We start from the raw sequence: 19,300 nt of genomic DNA on the forward strand, positions 1-19,300 counted from the left end.
AGGGATTGCTACTGCTTTGGAGGATAGGGTCATAATTCAAAATGATCTGGACAAATTGGAGAAATGGTCTGAGGTGAACAGGATGAAGTTTAATAAGGACAAATGCAAAGTGCTCCACTTAGGAAGGAACGATCAGTTTTATACATACAGAATGGGAAGAGACTGCCTAGGAAGGAGTACAGCAAAAAGGGATCTAGGGGTTATAGTGGACCACAAGCTAAATATGAGTCAACAGTGTGATGCTGTTGCAAAAAAAAGCAAACATGATTCTGGGATGCATTAACAGATGTGTTGTGAGCAAGACACGAGAAGTCATTCTTCCGCTCTACTCTGCGCTGGTTAGGCCTCAACTGGAGTATTGTGTCCAGTTCTGGGCACCGCATTTCAAGAAAGATGTGGAGAAATTGGAGAGGGTCCAGAGAAGAGCATCAAGAATGATTAAAGGTCTTGAGAACATGACCTATGAAGGAAGGCTGAAAGAATTGGCTTTGTTAGTTTGGAAAAGAGAAGACTGAGAGGGGACATGATAGCAGTTTTCAGGTATCTAAAAGGGTGTCATCAGGAGGAGGGAGAAAACTTGTTCTTCGAGTGGTTGTTCATGTCCATTCAAAGTAGGTGTGCGCACGCCGCGTGCACGCCAGCCAGAAGATTTTCCCCTAGCAGCGTCCGTAGGGTCGGCTCTGGCGCCCCCTGGAGTGGTGCCACTACGGCGCCCTATAAAGGGGCCTGCCGACCCTCCACCCCCTCAGTTCCTTCTTACTGCCGGTGACGGCTAGCTGGAACTTCTCTTGCGCATAGCAAGTTAGCAGTGTCCTATCTTTGTGTATAGTCCGTGTATATAGTTGCGTTATAGTTAGTTTACTTAGATTATTGTATATAGTTCTTCGTAGTTGGGGGGGTCCCCTGCCCAGTCGTCGTCGCCTGCTGGGGCATGCCCGGGTCCCCTGGGTTTAAACTCTGCAAGGACTGCGGGAAATTCATGCCCAAGAGTGACCCGCACTCTGCTTGTTTGAGGTGCCTCAGAGAGCCACCAAAAGGACCAGTGCTCTATCTGCAGAGGCTTCCACCCGAGAACTCTCAAAGACAGAGCTCAAAGACTTAGAGTCCTCCTGATGGAGGCTTCCCTGAGGCCACCCTCGGACCCGGAACCGGCCGAGGCGGTGCCCAGCATGTCCTCCTCGGCGCGGAGCGCCCCAGCACCGACATCAGGACTTAGGGCCCAGCCCAAGTCGTCTAAAACCCGGCACCGGACGGAGTCGAGTCATAGGAAGTCGACCTTAGTGCGGCACCGCTCACCGTCACCAGTGCCCGCCAAGAAGAGAAAGCCGGTGAGGGAACGGTCACCCCACCAGGATCCGAGGCCGACGCCGTCCGCGGGTGCAAGCGGACAGGCTGGGCTACAGCCCTCGGCTGCTTCGTTGATTCCCGCACCGCAGAGAAGGCGGTCGAGTCCGGACCGGCCTAGATCCCCGGACCTCAGCGGAGACTTGTGCCTCCCTTCGACGCCGGAGGTGTTCGAGGCGGCCTCAGACTTGATGGGACTCCCAGCGCCGGCCTCCCCGCACCATAGGGAGTTGCCTACCGCGGCCCATCCCCTGGTACAATCGAAGGGCAAGGCGGCCATGCTGTCGCCTCCCTCCCCGCACCGCGCCGCTAAGGCGGCACCGGACCAGATAAGAGGCTCCCCACCGCCTCAGCACCGCTCTCCAACGGCACCGGGTGCTGCTCCCCCCAGGTTCTCGTATTCAGAGACCTCAGACTCAGAGGCAGATTCCTACTGCACCAGCCGGTCGCGGAGCAGGAGATCGGTTTTGGGAGCGAGCCACCAGCGTTACCCACAGTGGCAGCAGCAATCGCATCCGCCCTCACAGTGGCCGTTTTGGACTCCCTGGGCCTACCACCAGTCGGTAGGCCAGGCGTTCGGTCCTCAATCGAGGTCGGCCTTGGTCTTCTCGGCGTCGGTGGCCCCAGCGCTGCTGCCTCCTCCACCGGCACCGTCGCCGGGCAGGGGTGTGCCGTATCCAAGTTCAGCACCCCCTAGCCGGGCAGCGGCACCGGCAGCGGCTTCAGTTTGAGCTCCGCAGGCACTGCCCGATACGCCAAGCCACTCACTGGTGACCCCGGTACTGGTTGTGGTGCCGCATTTAGAATCGGAACCGGCACCACGACCACAGTACCGTGTACCGCAGGACCCCGAAGGACTTCATGCACCAGAGGAAGGGCCGATCCATGTAATTTCCTCGTCTTCCTCCCCGGACGAAGCGGTCTCGGGCACGGCTATGGCACCGGCCCTGGAGGACACTCAAATCCTCCAACAATTGTTCCGGCGAGCAGCTCAGAGCCTCGCAATCCAAGCCGAGGAAATTGAAGTGGACGCGGACCTTGTAGTAGATATCCTGGCTCCCTCAGGGCCATCCAGGGTGGCTCTCCCGCTGATAAAGACTATAGCGGATACATCCTGCACCTTATGGCAAACGCCAGCCTCACTGGCCCCTACTGCCAAGAGAAGGAGCGGCGCTATTTCGTTCCCTCTAAAGGGCACGAACACTTGTACACACACCCCCCCCCCCCGGACTCCCTGGTGGTGGATGCGGCCAACCAGCGGGAGCGTCAAGGGTTTCAGGGGTCAACACCAAAGAGCAGGGACGCTAAAAGACTCGACCTCTTTGGTAGAAAATTTTACTCCACGGCAGGCCTACAACTCCGCATTGCCAACCAACAGGCAATTGTAAGCCGATATGGTCATAACACGTGTTCAGCCATGTCGAAGTTTACGGAGCTCCTTCCCCAGGACTCGAGGTCAGAGTTTTCGGCCCTAGTGGAGGAGGGAAAGCTGATCTCCCTAGTCTCTCTCCAGGCTTCCTTAGATGCGGCGCACTCAGCCTCGTGCACCCTGGCCACGGGCCTGGTCATGCGGCGGGGAGCCTGGCTCCAGGTCTCGTGCCTGCCCTATGAGGTCCAGCAGACCATTCAAGACCTCCCCTTCGAGGGGCTGATGTTATTTTCAGAAAAGACGGCCAAACGTCTGCATAGCCTAAAGGACTCGCGGGCCACGCTTCGCTCGCTGGGCTTGCATACCCCTGCGACCTAGCACAGGCAGTTTAGGCCGCAGACGGTCCCACGCCCCTACCAGCCTCAGACTCGCCAGGAGCTGGGGCGCAAGCAGGGCAGAAATGGCAGGAGGCGTCACCAACGCCACCCCTCCAGCCAGGCGTCTGGTCAATCGAGACCACCATCGGGGCCTAGACCCCCTATTTGATGGTACGGTCGAGGGTGACGTACCTATCGAGACTCTGGATCCTTCTACTCCTACCTTTGGGTCACGTCTGTCCCCCTTCTACCGTGCCTGGTCCCGAATCACGTCGGACAGCTGGGTGCTCCGCACGGTAGAGAGGGGATATTCTATCCAGTTCTCCTCCCTCCTGCCCCACCAGCCCCCCTCCCCGTCCCTCTTCAGGGACCCATCTCACGAGCAACTTCTAACTCAAGAAGTGAAGTCCCTCATGGAGGCAGGGGCAGTAGAGGAAGTCCCTTGGGAGCTCAGGGGCAAAGGCTTCAACTCCCGGTATTTCCTAATACCGAAGGCGAAAGGGGGCCTGAGACCCATCCTAGACTTGTGGCGGCTGAACAAGTTTGTGCGAAAGCTCAAGTTCCGCATGGTCTCCCTGTCCTCAATTATTCCCTCGCTGGATCCAGGAGATTGGTATGCCGCCCTCGACTTAAAGGACGCTTATTTCCACATTGCCATATTTCCCCGATACCTTCGGTACCTCAGGTTTGTCGTGGCCAACGCCCATCTGCAGTTCATAGTGCTCCCGTTCGGCCTGTCAGCTGCTCCAAGGGTCTTCACGAAGTGCATGGCAGTCGTGGCGGCCTTCCTGCGCAGGCGGGGCATCCAGGTATTCCCCTACCTGGCCGACTGGCTCATAAACGGCTGCTCCAAGGAGCAGGTGGAGACCCAGGTGTCGTTTATCAGGCGGACCTTCCTCGATCTCGGCCTCCTCTTGAACGAAGCCAAGTCCACCCTGTCTCTGACGCAACGAATAGAGTTCATAGGAGCAGTTCTGGACTCCATCCACGCCAGAGCGTCCCTACCGGAATCCAGGTTCCATGTGATTTCCGAGCTCATCCTCGGACTGCACCGCGCCCCGATTACCACGGTGCGAGTTTGCCTCCGGCTGTTGGGTCACATGGCGGCGTGCATCTATGTGGTAGACCATGCCAGACTCTGGCTTCGCCCGCTACAGTCCTGGTTAGCGACAGTTTATCGCCCGGCCAGGGACCCCTTGGACTCAGTGGTGTCCATTCCCCACTTGGTGCTGGACTCGCTGCGGTGGTGGCTCGACCCGCAGAAAGTGTGCATGGGTGTCCCCTTCGCTGCCCCTTATCCCTCCCTCTCCCTGGTAACGGATGCCTCGAATCGGGGTTGGGGAGCGCACCTGGGACGCCTCAGGACACAGGGCTTGTGGTCGCCGGAGGACCTCGAGTTGCATATCAATGTCAGAGAGCTGAGAGCGGTTCGCCTGGCTTGTTTGACCTTCCGGTCCCACCTGGCCGGCAGATGTGTTTCAGTCCTCTTGGACAACACGTCGGCAGTCTTTTATATCAACAAACAGGGGGGTGCACGCTCCTCTCCCCTGTGCAGGGAAGCCCTCGTGCTGTGGGATTTCTGCGTCCACAATGCTACCCACCTGACGGCGTTCTACCTTCCGGGGGAGCAGAATGGTTCGGCGGACACCCTCAGCTGCTCGTTCCGGGGTCACGAGTGGTCCCTCCGATGGGATGTGGTACACTCAATTTTCCAGCTCTGGGGCTTTCCCCGGTTAGACCTGTTCGCCTTGAAGGAAAACAGAACGTGCCGACGGTTCTGCTCCCTCCTGGGCCGCAGTCAGGGGTCTCTGTAAGACGCCTTCTTACAGTCTTGGGGGGTCGGTCTGCTCTATGCCTTTCCTCCGATCCCCCTGATAACACAGGGTGATTTTGAAGATTCGCAGGGATCACGCGCGGGTAATCCTGATAGCTCCGGTGTGGCCGCGCCAGCATTGGTATACACGTCACTCCTGCACATGTCCGTTCAGGTGCCCCTGACGCTGCCCCTGCTCCTGGACCTGATCACGCAGAACCGGGGCTCCCTCCGCCACCCGAACCTCGAGTCCCTTCACCTCACAGCATGGATGCTCCATGGCTGAACCCGGTAGAGATGCAGTGCTCCCAGCAGGTTAGACAAGTGCTGCTCGGTAGTAGGAAACCATCAACTAGGGCCACCTACCTGGCCAAATGGAAGTGCTTCTCCATATGGTCGGGTCAGCGAGGTCACAATCCGCTGGGGGTCCCAATCCCCATTGTCCTAGACTATTTGCTCTACCTCAGACAACTGGGCCTCTCCCTCTCCTCGATTCGTGTTCACTTGGCGGCCATCTCGGCTTTCCATCCGGGAGAAGGGGGTACCTCGGTGTTTGCACACCCGCTGGTCAGGCGTGTCTTCAAAGGTATGGACAGGCTATTCCCGCATGTTTGTCAGCTGGCCCCTGCTTGGGACCTGAATCTGGTCCTCTCTGCCCTCTCGGGACCTCCCTTTGAGCCTCTGGCTTCGTGCTCCCTGTTGTACTTGTCGTACAAGACCGCCTTCCTGGTGGCGATCACCTCGGCCAGGAGGGTGTCGGAGCTCAGGGCGTTAACATCCGAGCCCCCGTACACTGTCTTCTATAAGGACAAGGTCCAACTTAGACCTCACCCGGCTTTCCTACCCAAGGTCGTCTCACAGTTCCACATGGGTCAAGATATTTTTCTCCCGGTGTTTTATCTGAAACCACACTCTTCCAATGAGGAGCGGAGGTTACATTCCCTGGATGTCCTCAAGGCCTTGGCTTTTTACATCGAGCGTACCAAGCCGTTCAGACGCTCAACTCAGCTCTTCATCGCAGTGGCGGATAGGATGAAGGGGCTCCCGGTCTCCTCTCAGCGAATCTCTTCGTGGATGGCGACCTGCATCCGAGAGTGTTACTGTATAGCTAAGACCCCTGTCCCTTCGGTCACGGCCCACTCCACTAGGGCGCAGGCCTCCTCTGTGGCGTTCCTGGCTCAGATCCCGACTCAGGAGGTTTGTAGAGCGGCCACGTGGTCCTTCATCCACTCGTTCTCGGCACACTACGCCATCACGCACCAGGCTAGGGATGATGCAGCCTTCGGTCGTGCAGTACTCCAGTCAGCAGTGATCTCCAACCCCACCACCTAAGGTTAGGCTTGTGAGTCACCTACTTTGAATGGACATGAACAACCACTCGAAGAAGAAAAAACAGTTACCCACCTTTTAGTAACTGTTGTTCTTCGAGATGTGTTGTTCATGTCCATTCCAATACCCACCCTCCTGCCCCTCTGTCGGAGTGCTGGGAAGAAGGAACTGAGGGGTTGGAGGGTCGGCAGGCTCCTTTATAGGGCGCCATAGTGGCGCCACTCCAGGGGGCGCCAGGGCCGACCCTACAGACGCTGCTAGGGGAAAATCTTCCGGCTGCGTGCACACCTACTTTGAATGGGTATGAACAACACATCTCGAAGAACAACAGTTACTAAAAGGTGGGTAACCATTTTTTCATCTTAGCCTCTAAGGATAGAACAAGAATCAATGGGCTTAAACTGCAGCAAGGGAGGTTTAGGTTGGACATTAGGAAAATGTTCCTTACTGTCAGGGTGGTTAAACACTGGAATAAATTGCCTAGGGTGGTTGTGGCATCTCCATTTCTGGAGATATTTAAGAGTAGGTTAGATAAATGTCTATCAGGGATGGTCTAGACAGTATTTGGTCCTGCTATGAGGGCAGGGGCCTGGACTTGATGACCTCTCGAGGTCCCTTCCAGTCCTAGCTAGAGTCTATGAATTTGTGAATCTATATCCAATGTATACTGAAACAAGTATCCCACTTTAGCCAATTCTTTCACACAAAATCTTGATGTTGACCTCATACTTCTTGTATCAATTTATTGATACATCTGTTTCATAGTTTATTTTATTTAGTTATTTTGCTTCAGCCCTGCTGAAATTGTTAACATTTTGTGACTAAGTTTAATGAAGTAAATGCCTTTTGGAGTGCATGATCAGCAGCATTGTAGATGAAGTGAAAATAACAAGGAATACTGAAAACTCTTTCTCTAACTTGTTTCCACACTTTCAAATGTCCGGATAGATTTGAGGGAGGGGGTTGTCCTGATTCAGCCTTAACCAAAAATATGATGGTAGTTTTCTTTTTTGTGAGGAAAATTGGTGTACTACGGGGGGTTTCTCTCCAGGGACAGAGCAGAGAGCTGGAGAGGGAGAAACAGCATCGCTGAGGCTTGCTGGCTGTATTGACTGTTCTGTATGGTGTGAGAGGTCTCAACATACCTTGAGAAGGTCTCTATCTCTAACATTTAATCACCAAGGAAAAATCAGTGAAGTAAATACGCTATGGGTAGACCATTATGTTTAGCAATGTGACAGGGTCAGGCTAGATGGCTACAAGAGAGTGGTCGAAGGTAGATATATTAGCTCCAGGTTAAGCAGGTCCCTTTTCCCTGGGTAAGGTAACAGGGTTATCAGACAAGCGTTAACAGACATCAGGAAGAAGGTCCTGTGGTGAGGACAAAGAAGGTGTTGGGAGGAGGCCATGGGGAAGTAGCCCAGGGAATTGTAGCTGTCGTGTAGCTGTTCCAGAAGGTACTCTAGACAGCTGCAGTCCACAAGGCCCCCTTGGCTGGCACCAGGAGTAGAGGGCGGACCCGGGTTCCCCCCAAAACCTCCCAACTCCTGATCCAACACAGGAACATCTCTGAGGTTAGCAAAATCTGCCAATAAGTGCAGGACCCACCAAGGTAGAGGAGGAACTTTGTCACAGCAATGATAACATAACCAGTCAGCTGAAGAGAAGTAGTAGTTTGCATGACAGCTTGTTTCCTGAAACATGCCCTAGTCAATCCCATATTTCCAAAAAATGAGTTTGGCTAACAGCAGCTGCAGCAGTATTATCCGTACTTGCATTCCATGTCTCTATCAGTGTGAAGCATACCTCTCTACCTGTCAGTGAGTAACACCAGCAGTGAAAAGTGTGACAAATGCTTTACATGTAATTTTTTTATTGATATATTACAAGAAAGGTCCATCATGATCATCTAGTCTGACCTGCACATTGCAGGCCACAGAACCTCGCTCATCTCCTTCTGTAATAGACCCATAACCTCTGGGTGAATTACTGAAGTCCTCAAGTCCTCAAATCAAATCATGATGTAAAGACTTCAAGTTACAGATAATCCACCATTTACACTAGTTAAAACCTGCAAGCAACCCCTGCTCCATGCTGCACAGGAAGGTGAATCTGCCAGTCTGAATTGGGGGAAAATTCCTTTCCAACCCCAAATATGGGGGTGTGTTAGACCCTGAGCATGTGGGCAAGACCCAAAAGCTAGACACTTTGGAAAGAAGTCTCTGTAGTAACTCAGAGCCCTCCCCATCTAGTGTCCCATGACTGGCCACTGGAGATATTTGCAACTAGCAGTTGCAGATTGGCTATGTGCCATGGTAGGCAGTCTCATCATATCATTCCCTCCATAAATTTATTAATCTCAGTCTGAAGCCAGTTAGCATTTTTTTTTCCCCTTGGAAGGTTGTTCCAGAATGTCACTCCTCTGGTGGTTAGAAACCTTCGACTAGTTTCAAACCTAAACTTGTTGATGGCCAGTTTGTATCCATTTGTTCTTGTGTCAACATTGGTGTGTAACTTAAATACCAGGAAGGGGGAGGAGTTATTTATCCTGGTATTTATCCCTCTGATAGTTTCATTCATACAGTTACTCCTGTATTTAGCCTAATGACAGGGTTTAGGATGATATAATGTAACAAGACATCTGTTTCCTACCACAGTACACAACTTTGGAAGATTCAACTGTAATACAGTCTGGCTCTTTAAACCTCAATATGTGGGGTCATGGTGTCAGCATATACTTTGTCATCAGTAACTATGTCAGCTTTGACCAGCAACAACAAAATATTGATGTTAAATACAGTAACTTTTAAAACCTTTCGCCATGTATTTTGTATAGTTATTTCTTCTAACATTCTTCCCGTCTACTCGTAGCAAAGAATCACACACATTTAATTTCATACATGAGACTACTTTAGTATGTCTTAAGATCATTTTTTAAAACAATGTCAGATGCTAAAATAAATTTAAAAATTGTCACTCTACTCTTAAAAAAACAGAAACTAACCTTTATATTTTATCACTGCAAACTGCCATAGAAATTCAAGCAGTTCATAAATTTCAATAAGCATTTCAAATTCTTCTCATGCAAAACACAGATTCTTTTCATAGACTCTTCACCATAATTAAAATGGAAATCTCATGTAACCTTCACTGTTGTGGAACTACCACGCCAATGTAATAATGGGGCTTTTCAGTTACCTGTGTGTAAACTGGTCAAATGACACTATAAGGCAAAATTATGAGAAGCAATTTCTCAGCACTTTAAATGACTGCTTGAAACAGTTAGTTCTAGAGTACAAGGAAGGGGGAAGGGATAGCTCAGTGGTTTGAGCATTGGCCTGCTAAACCCACAGTTGTGAGTTCAGTCCTTGAGGGGGCCACTTAGGGATCTGGGGCAAAATCAGTACTTAGTCCTGCTAGTGAAGGTATGGGTCTGGACTCAATGACCTTTCTATGAGATAGGTATATCTCCATATATTATATATACTATATATATTATATATGCTCTTAAGTAAGATGCAGGAGTTAATTCAAGAAGTAACTAGCTGAAACAAAGTAATGATGACTACTATATAATTAAATTTAAAGTTCTAGAGGGAAGAAAAGTACCAAAAATGAACATAATGACATGGTATTGCAGGTTATTTGAGACACCCCAGGCATAGACTGCATATATTCAATATGATGTGTGCTCGGGCTTGCTCCCCTCTTAATGGAAAGTTGACACCTCCTTGGTAGGGCTGGAGTTAGGGAATAGCTATAACAGACATATGCCTAGGTCACTTGCTCACAGAGTCATACAATGTCAGAATCTAAGCTTTCATTTTGAAAACATTTCTTTCTAGCTTTGATGTTTGCAAAGCAAAGTTTGAAAAAATGAACCAAGGGTAACCAACACCGTAACATTTGTCTGGGCCTGGAGATCGTATCCAACATAGAAAGAAGCAGCCCCAGGTAAACCAAGGAGGGAAGTTGCCCCAGGTTGACTATCAGAGCAGACTGAGATCTGAAATTGGACCTAGTTCAGTTGCATGTGAACAGGAATTTATATTACAATTAGCCATAGAGCTGACTAAAAAAAAATAAATGGGGGGAGCTATTGGAGACATGCCAGTCATTTTAATTTTGCAGGTGTAGGAAAATTCTTCCTACTGTGCCCCTTTCTCATATTTCCACTGAAAAGTTGAGCAAGAAAGAAAAAACAAAAAGACACTCCCCCTTCTCCCCTGAGTTCATATGCAGAAATTTTCAGTTGAAAATGTTAGAGCTATTTTTCGTAGGAAAAAATCCTTTAACATTTTTTGACCAGTTCTGTTGGTTCTTTGTCGGTTCCTCCAGGTATGAGGTGAAGAATACTGAGAGACAGGTCTGTAGAAGATGACATTTACACTAACCATGCTTTTCTTATTTAGTAATGAAAGGAAAGGCTTTCATGGACCTCCCATTCACAAAGTTGGTATAACTATGCAAACCCAAGAACTATGATTGTTTGTTGAACAATGATGTTAGTTTTTCCATTTCTAACCATCTTCAGAGATGTTTGAATGGGGTTAACTTGCAATTTGCAGAAATAATTGGCCAAAAAGTAATTATGAGTACACAGCGTGCATGAATACCTTAGAGGCAGCTGAGCACAAGACGTCTTTTCAGAACTGTCTCAGTATCAGAAGAATAATGTCCCTATGATTTTGAGTAATGATTTCATGAAGTGATAAGCGTGTATGATGTAATTCAGTAGCATAACTTAAGCAGGCGGGAGAGAGCTCTCCTTGACTTAATTACTGCAGCCCCTGTGAGCGATGGTAACTATGTTGGTGGAAGAACCTCTTCCACCGACATACGCTGACTAAAGGGACTGTGTGGACAGTGCTAACTTGTCACAGGGGGTGGCTTATTCACACTCTTGAGCAACATAACTTATACCTACTTAAGCTGTAGTGTGTAAACAGCCTAAGGGGATGTCTACACTATGCAATTAGGTCAATTTTCTAGAAGTAGATTTTTAGAAATCGATTTTATACAGTTGATTGCATATGTCCCCACTAAGCGCATTAAGTTGGCGGAGTGTGTCCTCACTACTGTGGCTAGCATCGACTTATGGAGAGGTACAGTTCTCGCAGTCTCCGCCGCCCTTTGGAATTCTGGGTTAGGCTCCCAATGCCTGATGGGGCAAAAATGTTGTTGCAGGTGGTTTTGGGTACATGTCGTCAGTCTCCCATCCCTCCGTGAAAGCAACAGCAGATAATTGTTCTGCGCCTTTTTTCCTGGGTTACCCGTGCAGACGCCATACCCTGGCAAGCATGGAGCCCGCTCAGCTCATCGTCACCGCTGCTGTTGTGGGCAAGTCTACTGTGGGGGCTGCTGTGATCCAAGTAGCCAATGCAATCATTGACGTTCTGTTGTCAAGGGTAGTGACTCTTGGAAATGTGCTGGCCTTTTTAGATTTTAGATGCATCATATTCCTGTCCTTTGTCACTGTTGAAGGAGTCTTGCAGCCGTACATTCCAGTTCAGTCAGCTCTGTAACACCCCATAGCACTTCTGTGGTTGACACATGTAAGAGCTCCGGGGCTCTTTCTCTTTTGTCTTGGCCGAGGTACCTTACCCTACCAGGCCCTCCAAGCATTTGACACAGAAGCCCCTGCAGCAGCTGGCATTGCTACGCAGCAGCAGCAGCTGGCATTGCTACGCAGCAGCAGCGTCTTGCCTTCGCAGCAGATGGTGCAGTAGGAGTGGTACCTGTCCTCATCAGACATGTAGAAGAGCTCCAGGAATCGATCCCGGCAAGTCTGGGAAAGGCCCCCCTCAAACAGCAGGTGGAATGTGTCTGGGTTTTTTCTCCTGCATGATAAACAACTGTCTTCAAGGCTCCTGTTGTTGTTTGTGACTTCGGAAACCATTTGCTTTCTGCTCTAGTTGTCCTCCACCCGCTGCTTGCTGTTGTTGCAGAAGTTAGTCCTTAGACGCTTGGCTCTGGGTTCTGGGAAGGTCTTCCCTTCCCGGCTCCTAGCAATCTCTAGGGCATGGTCTACGGCTCATTGATTGGAGACCAGCTTATTAAACGTGGAGTGGTTGAAATGCTGCCTAAAAGCCATCAGACCCACCAGCTTGTCTGCTGAAACCTCGGAGAACTTCCCATCCCCAAACCATTGCACCCAGTGCATTCCGGAGATTGCCTGATGTTTGGATTGACTCTGTAGGAGACGATGATTGCAGGCCACTAGGAGAAGCGCTTGATCTCCGCTCCCATGAGCTCCCCAATTCCAAAATCATACCCATCCTGGTATTCCACCACTTCCCCTGCAACTCTACTCTCCTGCTCCCCAGCGACAAGCTCGGGGGATCTGTTCTGGTCCTGGGTGCTGCTGGCAGATATGGTACTGCTGCTCTGGGAGGACTCCTTGGAATCCTCCTCAGTAAGGTCGATCATGGGCGCCTGGACAGACATGGCCATCCTCCTCTTGGAGTACCGAATGGGAGCCAGAGACTCCAGCTCATTCTCTTAAGTTTCGTCTCATGGAGATTCAGTCCTGCCTGGAATATCATGTGAGCTGGAGGCTTCTGCCTCAGGCTGCTCTCCCGGCCAGATGCACCGCGCAGTTGCACCTACCCCAGCCTACCCCTTGCTTCCATGGCTCATGAAGCCTGGACAGTAGTAAGGAGCAGTTCAGCTATAGAATGGTGGTAGAATGTGCCTTTGGATGTTTAAAAGCTCGCTGGCACTGTTTGCTGACTAAGTCAGACCTCAGCACAACCAGCATTCCCATTGTTATTGCTGCATGCTGTGTGCTCCATAATATCTGTGAGAGTAAGGGGGAGACGTTTATGGCGGGGTGGGAGGTTGAGGCAAATCGCCTGGCATCTGATTTTGAGCAGCCAACACCAGAGCGATTAGAAGAGCACAGCAAGGCATGCTGTGCATCAGAAAGGCTTTGAAAAACAGTTTCATGACTGGCCAGGCTTCGGTGTGACAATTGTGTGTGTTTCTCCTTGATGCAAACCCACCCCCCTTGTTGATTTTAATTCCCTGTAAGACAACCACCCTCCCCTCTTTGAAATAAAGTAACTATTGTTTTGAGACCATGCATTCTTTCTTTCTTTATTAAAAAAAATGAGATAGTGGACAAGGTAGCCTGGGTGGGGTGGGGAAGGAGGGAAGGACAAGGCCACATTGCTTATTGTAGCCACACTCCAAATCAAATAGTTTGAGTTGTAGCCTTCTGTTGCTTGGGTCATCCTCTGCAGTGGTGTGGCTGGTTGCCCAGCGCCTCCCCCACACGTTCTTGGGCGTCTGGATGAGGAGGCTATGGAACATGGGAAGGAGGGTAGGTGGTTATACAGTGGATGCAGCGGGGGTCTGTGCTCTTGTTGGCTTTCCTGCAGCTCCAATAGACACTTCATCATGTCCATTTGCTCCCCCATTAGCCTCAGCATCATGTCCTGCCTCCGTTCTTCGCGTTCACTTAATTCTTTCCTGGCCTCTGCCATTGAATGCCTCCATGCATTAAGCTGTGCCCTATCAGCGCAGGAGGACTGCATCAGCTCGGAAAACATGTCATCGCGAGTGTGGTGTTTTTTTTGTTTGGTTGGGTTTTTTTTCGATGATAGGGGGAGTGTAGAAACATTCTACGCTCACAATTCTGGGGGGACTGCATGGTCAGCTGTGCTGCTGAGTTCCACACTGACCAAACAGGAAATGAAATTCAAAAGTTCCCGGGGCTTTTCCTGTGTACCTGGCTAGTGAATGGGAGTTCAAAGTGCTGTCCAGAGCGGTCACAATGGAGCACTTTGGGATAGCTTCCGGAGGCCAGTACCGTCAATTTGCATCTGCACTACCACAAATTTGACCCAGCAAGGTCGATTTTAGCGCTACTCCCCTCGGGGAGGAGTACAGAGGTCGATTTTAAGAGCCCTTTAGGTCGATGGAATGGGGTTGGTTGTGTGGACGCAGTCATTTTTTAAATCTACCTAACGCGGCTAAATTCGACCTAACCCTGTAGCGTAGACCAGGCCAAAGACTCCCTCTTGCCACTCCAACACAGTGTTGGAAACTCCTCCCCCATTTCCAGCAGTAGACTTGAACAACGTCTTCTGTTTCCTCTTGTCAATTGCCTCCTGACACATCATCTTTTCTTCCATTGTAGTCCTATTTAATTGATATTTCCAGATGCCTAAAGTAAAATGGTGAATCTTGAAAATATTTTGATTTGTTTCATCCTTAATTTTAAAATTAATTTTCATCCTTAAATTTTTGTGAGACTAGGAAGAATTCTTGGGAGAGCCTTCTCTCCCTCCCCCCAAATAGTGCACTATTATATAATTTTAGCTATAATTCAAAAAGAGGAAACAAGCTTTGCGTTAGTCTAGAAAAGTTCATAATTGATACATTTGTAGAAATTCATATTATTAGAATGCATTATTGTAATTATATAATTCTGAAGATCAAAGTTGAGAACCTTATATTCTGAAGCTCACATTTTTGTCATAGAGGAGCCTACCTCTCAATGAAAGGAAGATACTACTTCATTTGTGGACAAGCTATGAGGTTAATCGTCTCACCTTTAAGATTCCTTGTAGTTATTTTTAAATCTGATAAGGTTGTTGGGGCATGGCTTAATAGGCTGATTCGGTACAGATGGCAATTGCCTTGTCTTAGGTTGATCTTCTAATTCTGTTGAATGGCACTATAGATAAAGGAAAAAATATTTCTACCCAGTAAATTGTAACAATTTTTAGTTGCTACTTATGTTTAAAAAGTATTTGCCTAGTTGGGGCTTTTGTGTTGGTTGGTTGATTTATTTTGAGGTAAAGGGTTTTGTTCACCATTTTAAATGTTTCTTTTGTTTTCAGGTTTTGAAAGTATTTTAGAAGGGCTTTATGGACCAAGGCTACGAAGAGACCTCAGTTTATTTGAAGGTAAATGACCCTGTATTTAGTGCACTGCGTTTTATTTGCTAGCTTTTCTTTTAATTAGAAAATTTATTTTTAAGCATTTATAGAAGTCTGAGAAGGAAATCTGAAGCTGTGAAACTTTATTGTGTTTTCTCTAATTCATTTTTTCGTCTTAGCCTCCTTCCCAGCCTCATACTTTCTGTACATATACAGAATTAGTAGCTGGAACTTGTTAGTAATGAAGTGCCTGGATTAACTAGGCATCCCTAAGTATCTGGCACAGGAAATCTTTTCTTTTCTGGAATACTGTATCCCTTTCTTTTTGTGAGCAACTTTCAGAAAGGAAGGAAAACAGCTTAGTTCTCTGACTGTTGCTATCAGAATTAATTAGGAATTAGCTGGTTCTCAACAGCTATTCATTTTGCATAATCACCTACTCTTAAGAGGCTAAGCAAATTTTTATAATACAGTCATCTTCTAGCATCCATGTAACCTCATCTTTTTCCAAGTTTGCAGAGTTATGCTGGAATAACTGTAAACAATTAAAAAAAATTTAAATTCAAGTTGATAGGAAAATGTACTTTGTGGTGTGATGTTGGTAAATGATGGTGCCATATTAATGGTTTCTCACTAAAACAGCACAGGGGAAGCCTACATGAACTTGCCTGAATTTTTAAAAAGAAAGGACACTGTCAAGTGCATTTTCATAATTTATTGAAAAAAACTTTTTATTACTCAAAATCTTTTCCCTTGCCTTACCTTTCATTGTCTCACAATTTGTTACTGACAGTGTCATAAGTGTTAAGTTATTCGCAATGTGTGAGATAGATGTAGTGTGTAGCATGGTGTAAAAGCTTCATTGGAATGAATTTGAATAACTGCATTATTTGAAGGTGACAAATCCATGATTAAGTTATGTAAATCATTTTGTTAGTAAAATCTTTTACAGTGTTCCATCATTTTATATCTTTTGCATTTGTCTCTCACTTTTTTTTCAGGGAAATTAAAAAAAAAATTGTTACAATTTTTGTTGATACAGTTTTTTGTGTTACCTCCATCTGTAAAGCCAGGTGTGCCATCAGTCAAAGAGATTATAAAATGTTTATGTAATATTTACATGTTCCTAAAAATAACTTTTCCAGAATAATGTTACAGTTTTAGGTCTGATACAGTAATAACTGATTACTGTGTACTGTGGTGGAAACAAATACACTTCATCATTTGGAAAGGGAAGGGAGCATTCCTGGCTTTCTAATGGTATAAAGCACTCCTTTTCTAGACTGAATTACTAGTGGGCACAAGAGACTGGATTTTAAACCTATTAGTGATACAAGATTTGAATATTCCTTGGGCACTGGAATTTTTAAATTTGGGGCATAGAAGGAAGAAAAACCTTTTTATAGTTTGCTTTGTAAGTGGATTGAAAGCAGTTCAGAAGCATGGAATGTTAGTAGTATTGGGATAATGGGTAGAATACAGATGATGCAGGTAAAGGAACATGATGATCTACATGACAGATCTCACTGCTATATAATTGGTGCATTTATGTATATGGGATATATTAATGGGGAAGCTGGTAGTGACTCCTCTATTTAGCTTGTCTAACACTTTCCATTATAAAGAATGTATAATCTTTTCTTTGAAAAGGTCTCAAATCTCCCTTGTTTGCAATAGGCGTTTGATATTTGACATTGAGAATTCCCTTGGACTGCAGAAGTGCCTTTTCTGTGTCCCATGAAATTCCACTCAGATTTGGCTGAGATACATATTGTTAAAATGCCATTTTCTGTCATTATTTTGGCAGGATGCCTGAATCACTGTTCTGAACCCCTGGGCTATATGTTTGACACCCCTGCTGGGTTCATACCACGTCTGCTACAGTGGCAGCACACTAAACCAAGGAAGTGCCAGATCAGCTGTAGTAAGGGAAAGGGAAGGAGTCAGACTGGGATGACCTCCGACTATATTTTTTAAAAATTGGTTTATTGGTATTACAGTGGCATCCAGGAGGTTTGGCAAGAGCTCTCTTTAACTCCCAAGTTCTACATAGATGAACACATTAGCAGTCATCTTATGCTTGCTTGAGGTACTCAGTTCACATCCATTGCTTCACTGGTCAGAGTCTTTCTGACTGCCCTTTAGCAATGGAACTCCTGGTTACAACTGTCTAGTTCCACATCATAGCTTTGAATGACGTTGCATTTTATCATATTTGCCTCTTCTCCTGGGGCTCAATTCAGCAAGGTACTTAAACTCATGCTTAAATACCTTGCTGAATTGGTGTCTTAATTCTTTGTATTAGAGGGACTAGGTGGGTGAGGTAATATCTTTTATTGGACCAACTTAAACAGTCTCTTTCCATCTTGTATTTTGCTATGATAGCCTGATTAAGTTTCCCAGGCCTGACGAAGAGCTCTGTGTAAGCTCAAAAGCTTGTCTCTCTCACCAACAGTAGCTGGTCCAGTAAAATATATTACCTCAGCCACCTTGTCTGTGATATTCTGGGACCAACATGGCTTCAACTCTTCTTTCTTCTATTGTTAGTTTTATGTTTAGAATCAATAAATTCATTCTTTTGAGTAATATCAAAGCACTGACGCTTGGAGAAGTTTGAGGCTTCTTGAATCAATGAATCCCTCAGACTTCATGTTTCTTCACTCACCAACTATTGAACATGTCAGTGTCTGACTATATCAGTAGACCCAAAGCTTCATTACTCTTTACATGGTCCTGCTGGATCTTTATTTATTTTAATTAACAAGCTTTTTTTGCCTTTTTTTCCCCAATCCATTAGAGAATCTCTTGGCCCCAAACTCCAGCAGCATAACTTTTGCTAAACAAATCAGTTGGTTCACTTGATGCTGTATCAGGTATTTGTCTTTTTTTGCTTTGCTATCTTTTGCAGATAGAGGAGAAACTGTGGAGGGGAAAACACTTTTTCCTCCTTCAGATATTTAAAAAAAAATCTTGGATTTTTCTGAGGACGACAGTGATGGGTGTCTGTTTTGTGGTTTGGGGGTGGGGGCGGGATGTTATTTTGTGTCATTCTGGAGTATTTGCAAGAATATAACACTTGAAAGCTTTGTGATACTAGAAATATTATGCTTTACTTTCATCCACCAAATGGAACAGTTCTAAAAGTTAAAAGGGAAGTGATGAGAACATGAAGCTTCTTGCTGTGCCTATTAGAAAACAGTAACAGTGCTATAGGACGGGGTTGGCAACCTTTCAGAAGTGGTGTGCCGAATCTTCATTTATTCATTTATCTAATTTAAGGTTTTGCATGCCAGTAATACATTTTAACTTTTTTAGAAGATCTCTTTCTATAAATCTATAATACACCTCTACTTTGATATAACGCTGTCCTCAGGAGCCAAAAAATCTTACCGCGTTATAGGTGAAACCGCGTTATATCGGGTCACGTTATATCGAGGTAGAGGTGTATATAACTAGACTATTGTTGTATGTAAAGTAAATAAGGTTTCAGAATGTTTAAGAAGCTTCATTTAAAATTAAATTAAAATGCAGAGCCCTCCAGACCAGGACCAGGCCAGGACCTAGGCAGTGTGAATGCCACTGAAAATCAGCTTGCGTGCCGCTTTCAGCACCCGTGCCATAGGTTGCTTATCCCTGCTATAGGAAGTGTATTGGGATGGAGTAATTGATTAATTGGGATGGGGGGGGCACATGTTTTGTGGGCGGCTAACTTCATGGGACTTGATTTGTGATAACCTAGAAAGTTCTGCAAGGTAGGCATTGTCTGAAATCTCTATGTAATAAAACAGTAAGTCATGTATCTCTCTATGCAAACCGTCCTAGACCATTGCACATCAGATGCAACTCAATTAATCGCCACCTTTAGTCTCATCTGATTTGCATGCAACAGTTTCATTGGTTGTAATGAGTCAGAGATGTGAAGGAGACTGCATAGATTGTGGCAGTTGGGCCAAGTAATCCATCATTCTTCTTCGAGTGATCATCTCTATTGTATTCCACTGAGGGTTATGTGCATGCGCCCAGAGCCAGAGCTTTTGAAAGTAGTCCACACGTGTACCCTTGTATTGCCTTGTTTCACCCGAGGCGATAAAGGGCAGGGTGGGGCAGACCGCCAGTGTCCTCAGTTCCTTCTCACCACCTCATGGTCTGATTCAGAGCTTCTGTTGCCATCTCGTCCTTA

The 19,300-nt window shown here is 47.0% G+C and overlaps 1 protein-coding gene across 8 annotated transcripts in view; it reads left to right on the forward strand.

The window, feature by feature from the left end:
- The window catches only part of LCORL (ligand dependent nuclear receptor corepressor like), a 174,113-nt gene that overhangs the window by 39,755 nt on the left and 115,058 nt on the right, over window positions 1-19,300 (forward strand). For all 8 annotated transcript variants that reach the window (XM_045018505.1, XM_045018506.1, XM_045018507.1 and 5 more), the window contains exon 2: window positions 15,082-15,147. In XM_045018505.1, the coding sequence (XP_044874440.1) occupies window positions 15,082-15,147 (66 nt within the window). The remainder of the gene's footprint in view (window positions 1-15,081; window positions 15,148-19,300) is intronic.

The sequence above is a fragment of the Mauremys mutica genome, chromosome 5 (assembly GCF_020497125.1).
Source record: "Mauremys mutica isolate MM-2020 ecotype Southern chromosome 5, ASM2049712v1, whole genome shotgun sequence".
In the NCBI taxonomy this organism is placed as follows: Eukaryota; Metazoa; Chordata; order Testudines; family Geoemydidae; genus Mauremys; species Mauremys mutica.